The sequence below is a fragment of the Gorilla gorilla genome, chromosome 15 (assembly GCF_029281585.2).
Source record: "Gorilla gorilla gorilla isolate KB3781 chromosome 15, NHGRI_mGorGor1-v2.1_pri, whole genome shotgun sequence".
NCBI lineage: Eukaryota > Metazoa > Chordata > Mammalia > Primates > Hominidae > Gorilla > Gorilla gorilla.
This window is the reverse complement of record NC_073239.2, coordinates 32,378,304-32,385,715: the sequence shown is the minus strand read 5'-3', so window position 1 is coordinate 32,385,715 and position 7,412 is coordinate 32,378,304. Positions and strand designations below refer to the sequence as shown.

Below are 7,412 nucleotides of genomic sequence, written 5' to 3'. Positions count from 1 at the left end.
CAGCGACAACAGCTTGGTAGCCTGAGAGGGCTTCTCCATTCTTTATTCAGTCCCAATAAGTTAAAGGGCAAGGGTAGCGGGCAGGGCCTCTTAGGTGAGGACGCTGCTAACTGAAGGCAGCAGTTCAGCCAGTTGCTCCAAGATGCCCACCGCTTGGCACAGCGGGTTACCCTGCAGGTTGAGGAGGACCAGCCTGGGGCAGGAGGCAAGAGGCTGGAGCACTGCAGGTTGCTGGAGGCCTTGTTCAGGAGAGTCAAGGAAAGCTTGGCAGGTTCCTCCCAATTCATTTGCTCCTGTGTACCCTCAAGAGCTGGGGACTGCTGCCTGGAAGTCTGTTTGATGGGCATCTCATATGCTCCCTGGAGGGAGTCAGGCTCTAGGCAGGGACTGCAAATGCCTGCCCACAGGGTCAGCCAGGAAAGAATGAGCCGCAACACCCCACGCAGGCTGCTGTAGTATCAGGGGAGTGGTGCAGGGTATGATAAGGTGGAAATCTAGCCTGGTCCAAAGAGACATTTACTATTCAGCAATGACCAAGGGCTGCTGAGTGAAAATACCAGTGTAAGGTTGCTCTAACTTCCAATTTTTAAGAGAGGAATCAGAACTCTAGATGTTTTTTAAAGTATGAAACTTCCTGATTTTCAAAAAACTACATAGACCTGAAGAACAGCTGTGGGCTGCCCATTTGTGAATTCTGACTTGAGGAAGTCCACTCCGCACAACTCCACCAGTGCAGGTCAGTGATAGCCCGACAGCCCCAGGCTCTCCCCCTTCAACTCACACTACAGAGCCCCCTCTCTCCTGCCCTGCAAGAGGGTGGTACATACCCTGCCTGCTGTCTGTCCCTTCCCAGGGTGGCACCTCACTTTACCCACTGTCTGAAAGGCACCCAGAAGGAAGGATACGGTTGTTGCACAGTAGCAGCTCCTGCAGCCGGGGTAGGTTGGTGATGCCGTCCAGGGACTCTATGGCATTATCACTGGCCTGCAGCACCTGGGGGCAGGGAGGGCAGGGAGGCAGGACAGGCGCTGTCAGCCGGGGATGGTTCAGCAACTGAGGAGCTCAGGGTGACGGGCCCACAGAGCACAGAGGGGCTCACAGGGTCAGGCTGCATGATGGAGGTGGAAGGCACGCAGTTACCTGCTCGGGGTGGAAGGTCCTGCACATCTCCTTGTAGGATGGGCAGACTTCTCAGGTAGAGGAAGAGGAAAAGAACCACCCGTGACAGGGATGGAGACATGGGTACTTTACCTCAAGGCAGCGCAGGGCAGCCAGTGCAGGTGGCAGGGTTCGGAGACGATTGTGTGACAAGTCAAGATGGGTGACCAAGAGCAGCTGTTCCAGATGGCAGAGCACTGTCAGATCCTGGGGGGTGAAGGGAGGAAGGAGGTGATGGGCTTCCCAGGAGACCTGGGAGAGGGTCCTCAGCCAGCATTTATTAGGCACATGCCCTCTGTGCCCCACAGGCCCTTGGGGACCCCAGCCAAGAAGAGGATGGGAGCATGTGGGAAGCTGACCTTACAGCCCACAGCAGTACATGACGTGGGACAGACAGTGCTGCGAGTGGGGTAACCAGTGGGGTGGGTGAGGAGGAGGAGGCCTGGAGTTCGGAGGTACAGGGGCCAGTGGAGGGTGCTGGGTAAACAAAGACTGGTCCCCCATGGGGACTGGTCCTGATGAGGCAGAGATGAGTTTGGCAGGAACGGAGGTGGGCTGTGGTGATGTGATAAAACTAATGTGTTGGGAAGGACTAGGAAAAGTGGAGCCTGGACAACTTCTCAGGAATCTCTGGAAAGTATTTGGCCTGCAGGTATTGGGGGTTGCTCCAGGGTGAGATGTGCTGGAATGTGTGGGAGGAGTGGGCTAGCGGTCACTCTGAAGGAAGATGAAGCTGTGACCAGCCTGGGGAAGAAACAGCACAAGGAGGTCCTGGTGACTTGGGATTTGAAAGTGAGTGGCAAGAAGAAGAATGGGCTGAGTGACAGAAAGGCCTGGAAGAGGAGCAAGCTGGGAGGCAGGGATGAACTCTATCTTGATTGGAAGTCCACGAAGGCACCTGAGACTGGGGGCAAAGTCAGGGACGTGGGGAGGCCAGCGGGATGAGGGCCAGGGGAAGGCATGCATGGCAGCCCATACCTTGTGAGCCAGGTGCAGCACACGCACCTCGGCATACTCCATCTTGAGCACACTATTCTCCAGCAAGAACTTGCTGCGCAGGTCATCCAGATACGCTGCCCGCATGGGGTCCACGGCCTGGAGTGGATGGGGTGGGCAGGGTATGCATGTCAGCTGCCTGCCTCCTGCCTGCTGGGCCTCCCCCTGGCCTGTTCTGCAGACACAACTTGCCTTGAGGGTCTGGAAGTACTGCAGGGTCTCCTTCTCATACAGCAGGGGGTCCAGTGCCCGCATCAGCAGGATGATGGTAAGCAGGCACCCTGAGGAGAGGGCAGGGAAAAGGAGGGTTTCTCTTGGATCCTCCTCTGTTCCCATCCTCCTGAGGCCTTCCTGCTGTCCTCTCAGGGCCACACTGGAAAGGGGTTTCCTCAGCGGGCTCTGGGAGCAGACTCTCACGGAATGGGGCCTCACATTTATTCTCAGGCTCCAGCTCCTGCAGCTCCTTACAGGATTCCAGCTCAGACTGCAGCACTGTGGACTTCTCCACTGACAGCTCACACCTGAGGGTGGGCAGGGTGGGGAGGTGTTGAGGCCCACAGCCCTGAAGCACTGGTCAACATTCCCAGTATCTAGACTGAAACAGCTCCTTGAGGCCCCAGCCTCCTGCCCTGGCTGCCTGATGCCCAGAGTCCAGAGCCCCTCTCCTTGTTTTGTGCTTCCCTATCACCACCTGAATAGCTGCTCGTCCGTCGTGGAGTCCCGGCACCAGCCCTCCTGGCGGCCTGGGGAAAGAGTAGGTGGTTGGAGGGTGCACCCTTGAGAGGAAAAGAGTGATGGGGGCTGCTGCAAGGGGTGGAGGCTGCAGGTTCCATCACCTTTTAAAAGCACGCATTCTTTCTGGACATCGCCTGCTGTCCAAATGACGCGAAATGTATGTTGGGGCAACTGGTCGTTGAGGGAGGCAGCAGGCAGGTCACAGAGCTGGGAATACTGGGTCAAGGAAATGCCCCAGCCTAACCACTTTTTTGACTGTCCCACCCAGCCCTGCCCCAGACCCCCACTTCTGCCCCACCAATCCTGGGATACCCAGACATGGCTGGGCCGGTTCCTGCCATCTGGGGTCCTCCACTCCACAATCAGGGGAGAATCATCAACCATGAGCAGCAAGATCTCCGTGCTGGAGCCCACCTGGCACAAAGGACAAAGACTTCAGCCCCATCAGCACCAGGCCCACAATCCCACAGTGCTCTTGACAAAAGCTGCAGGACTCACTAGGAGCGGCCGAGAGAAGGAGACAGTCAGACAGGCCTCGTCCCGGCTCACATGCAGGCAGCGCAGTGCATCCTGGGGGTCAGCTGCGGGGAGACAGTGTCAGATTTCTTTAAACCCTCTCCCATTCCTATTAAGCGCTAAACACCCAGCCCCTTTCCTCATTGCTCACCTCGGCCTAGGAGCCAACGGTGATAAAACCAGGCACTCTGGTCATTGGGGTCAGTGAAGAAGGCATTCTGCACCAGCTCCAGCTCTGTGGGGTTCCGGGAGGCATGGGGCTGTGGTCAGGACACTGGTGAGCTCCTGGCCACTCCAACACCCTACCCTCTCCTTGGAGTACTTCCAGCCCCCAGTCTCACTTATATGCTGTCCTTGCACAGGTGCTACGTATGTCAGTTTTATCTTCCCCATCAGACACTTGAGCTCCCTGCAGCCAGGGACTGATTCTTAAGCACCCCTGGAGCCACGCATGAAGTAGGTGCTCAATAAACCTGAGTGACAGGTTCAGGAACAGGGTCAGGCATGGGGGCTGGAAGGGTGGCACTGCAGAGCCCTCCTGAGCATCCCTGACCCTGGTTACCTTTGAGCAGCACATCCTCAGGGAGGCGCCCCTGTGGTCCAGAATCCGGCTGGGGGTGCAGCTGGGGCAAGAGACAGGAGCGGTAATGCCAAGAAGAGTAGTTGGAGAAGTTTCGGGTGATGAGGCTGTCAGTGAAGGCTAGCTCTTCTGCAGGGGGCACGGCTGCCTGTGTGGCCACAAACCGCCGATAGTCCCAGCAGTGAACTGGAGGGGAGAGGTGACAGCATATCTTAAAGGCAGGGCAAGAGGAGCTACCTGGCTGGGACCCCTAGAGTCCCCTCAGGAACCCCTAGAAACACCTCAGTGCACTCCACGGAGGATGCATTTGGCTTCAACATCCCTTTCAGCACCAGGTCAGTGGACCCCCATCCTGGGTATCCCTCCCCATTCTGGGCCTTACTGAGGCCCCAATACCAGAATGTGGGCAGGTGAGGGCTGTGGTGACAGAATCTGCAGCCACGTACAGTTCCGCTCATCCACCTCCAGGAAACGGGCACAGAGCTCCAGCTCTCGGGTCCAGTTGGGCTCAGGCAGGCGGCCTAGCAGCCAGCATCGGTGGTGCCAGGTACCATAAGACTTGGGGTTCACCCGCAGGCAGCTCTCCAGGAAGCCCAGTTCTGCCTTCACCAGAGCAGCCAACTCTTCAGGAGACCTGTACCCAGAAGGGAAGGGGGGGTCAGGGCTCTCCTACAGTCAACCTCAGCTCACCCCTCACTTTCTGCACCCATCCCCCTACTGTCCTCCATCTATGCCACTGGCTGCCCCATTTCTCCTCCACCCCTAGACCCAGGCAGTGCAGGCGCAGGGCCAGGGCAGTCTTCTGAGATCCTGAATCCCTACGCACTTCTGAGTCTCCAGCTGCTGGAGCACCTCTCGTCGGCAGTTCCAGAGGGTGGCAAAATCAGGGTTGGCTCCCAGAATCTGGCTTGTCAGTTCCAGCACGGACTCATCCAGCTCACCAGCCTGGCGCTGAGAAGATAGGTGGCAGGGTTAGAGATCATATAATTTTCCCACTACAGGACTAAATAACGTAAACTTAAAACCATCCAATATTCTGTGAATCCCACATTATACAACAGGTACTATGAACCATGCTTTATGGCCTTACAGGTATTCTCTCATTTAATCTTCACAACAGCCTTATGCAGTAGGTGCAATTATTAACCCCATTTTACAGATGAGCAAACTGAGGCCCAAAGAGATTCAGCAACTTGCCCAAAGTCATACAGTTATAAGTGAGAGAACCCAGAATTGGATCTAGGCAGTCTGACTCTAGGGACCAGCTCTTGGCCTCTGCACTATACTAAGGGAGCTACTTGGGGTCGGGGCTACCTCTGAGGGCCCCACCTTCTGGAATACGGCCTGGGTGGCTGACTGGTATAGCTTCAGCTTCTGCTCTCGTTCTAGCCTTTTGGCCTCCGCCTGCTCTTCTGACGTCTTCACCTTCAGGCGTCCGTGCTACAAGGATGAACGGGTTGGAAGAGCGCAGGTTGCCTTGCAGGAGCTGACCTGCAAAAACCCCACACTGTGGAGCCCTAGGTTCATACGGGGCAACCATGGCACTGCCACTGGGGGTGAGGGCGCGGGCCTGCGGAGGTGAAGGGCTGGGCTCAGGGTTCTCACCATGGTGCCGGCTCAGGGTTCAAGACAGGGGAAGGGTCCAGTGGTAGCCCTTGAAGTCTGAGGAGAGAAGTGTCAATCACGTAGCCCCGCCCCTACTAGCTCCGCCCACAGCTGTGTCCGGAAGCAGCAAGCGTGCCTGGGCAGAGACCCCCAGAGTGTAAAGAGGTCCTGGGGCAGGCTTTGCACGTTCCACAAGAGGCGAGCACCCGGACTAGGACTTCCATCCGTGTGGCCCTTCCTATAGCCTGATTCGCCCGGGCCAGAGCGCGAGCCGGGGCACCTGGGCGTTGGGGACCACTCTGCTCCCCAAAGGTTGCCGCTACCCGCCCGTCCCACGGCTCCCGGGCACCCCCGCCCCCCGCGGGCGGACCCACCTGCGCTGGGAGGAGGCGCGGGGGACGCGGAGCTGCGGCGCCAGCCACAGAGCCCAGACGCTGGCTAGAGCGGCGCCACGTCCCGGCTCATCGAAACGCAGCGCACTCTGCAGGCTTGGGGAGGGACTTGCGGCGGAAGAGGCCGGCTCGGAGGCGCGTGCGCGGGGGCTCTGCGCTCGCTGTCCGGAAACGCCTCGTTCCTGTTAGCCTCCTGGTGTGTACGAGTGCGCGCGGGCGACTGTAGCGTGCGTGTGAAATGGGGGGAGAACCATGCCAGTTGGTAACTCAAAGTGCAGTGTAGTTAGTGGAAGAGGTTTCTCCAACAGCCGGAAACCCTCACCTTCACTACTCCACTGACCTCACCCTGGCCACACCGACAGCCTTCTAGATGTCAAATCTAACAGGTGGAGTTTCCTGTCATTTTCTCTAACCTCTGAAGCATTTGACGCTACCCACTTCTTTATACTTGACACCCCCATTCTGGCTTCTCCTCCTGCACCTCTGCCTCTCTCTTCTCATCTGTTCACCTCCACCCCTAAATGTTGGTGATCTCCAGGGCCCTTTCCTCACCCCTTTTTCACTTCACCCACTGTTCCTGGGAGAATGTTTAAATGTAAGCCTTCAACCGCTTCGAGTTGGAGCTCCTCAGAGCTGTTTTGGCCCACAAATCTGGCATTACACTTTCTCTGGGTGAGTTCATCCACACTCATTGTGTTAATTACTACCTGTAAATTGATGACACCCAAATTTATATCTCCAGCCCAGATGTCTTGCAAGCTTAAATAACAATAAATAATATACATGCACATACATATTCAAACACCTGTTGGATATCAACTGGTGTCCCAGAGACACCTCAAACTCCAAAAGCCAAAAGGTATAAATTATCTCTCATCCATCCTGTCTAAACATTGGCCTTTATGTTTTCTATTGTAGTGAATGGCACTATTTCCTCCTCACTTCTTAAACTCGCTTAAATACTCTTTCTCTTCCCACTGCCACTAGGAGTTCAAACTCCGAATTTCTTCTCCAGATTGTTGAAAGTCTTTTCAGTGTTCTCCACCTCATCCCTTGTTATCAGTCCATCCTCTGTGCTACTGAATTCATTTTTCTAAAATGCAGATTTGATGTCATATCTGTGCCTAAAAGTGCTGAGTGGCTCCTTTTCAGGACAGGATTGTAATCTCTCAGCTCACCGCATCAGACCTATTGGCATTTGGGCTCTGCCTACTCTCTGGCTGTATGTCCTGCCTGACCCTGCCAAAAACTCTTCATGACAGCCTACAGAAATACTTGCAGTTTCCTAAATATGTTAACCTGTTCCCTCTTGACTCTCCTTTCTCTACACTCCTCCTTTGCCACAGTAATTCCTGTTTATCTTTAAGATTTAACTTTTTGAACTCCACAGAACAAAGAAAAAAAAATGTAACTCAAGTGGCACCTCGAGG

General features: G+C 55.6%; 1 protein-coding gene across 3 annotated transcripts; it reads right to left on the bottom strand.

The window, feature by feature from the left end:
• Positions 1-13: 13 nt before the first annotated feature.
• On the bottom strand, positions 14-6,110 carry RABGGTA (Rab geranylgeranyltransferase subunit alpha). Of its 3 annotated transcripts, none has more exons than XM_004055000.5 (17): positions 5,965-6,110; positions 5,591-5,647; positions 5,315-5,425; positions 4,812-4,936; positions 4,432-4,619; positions 3,968-4,171; positions 3,557-3,640; positions 3,388-3,470; positions 3,202-3,303; positions 2,991-3,096; positions 2,846-2,897; positions 2,587-2,675; positions 2,347-2,435; positions 2,137-2,253; positions 1,252-1,365; positions 906-993; positions 14-239 (listed from the first exon to the last, which is right to left on the bottom strand). In XM_004055000.5, exons 2-17 carry the CDS (start codon positions 5,591-5,593, stop codon positions 91-93), a joined length of 1,704 nt encoding a protein of 567 aa, XP_004055048.1. In that variant the 5' UTR covers positions 5,594-5,647; positions 5,965-6,110; the 3' UTR covers positions 14-90. The 3 variants fall into 3 exon arrangements, with proteins under 3 accessions (XP_004055048.1, XP_030857893.1, XP_055218272.1); XM_031002033.3 differs by having other exon boundaries at positions 5,591-5,726; positions 5,965-6,072; XM_055362297.2 differs by having other exon boundaries at positions 5,591-6,105.
• Positions 6,111-7,412: the final 1,302 nt, after the last annotated feature.

Excerpts from the sequence above, each read along its gene's own strand:
- RABGGTA (XM_004055000.5), bottom strand. Across the intron at positions 4,620-4,811 it reads CAGCAGCTGGAGACTCAGAA|GTCTCCTGAAGAGTTGGCTG; the intron begins GTGCGTAGGGAT and ends TTCTGGGTACAG. Across the intron at positions 1,366-2,136 it reads TGCTGCACCTGGCTCACAAG|GATCTGACAGTGCTCTGCCA; the intron begins GTATGGGCTGCC and ends TTCACCCCCCAG.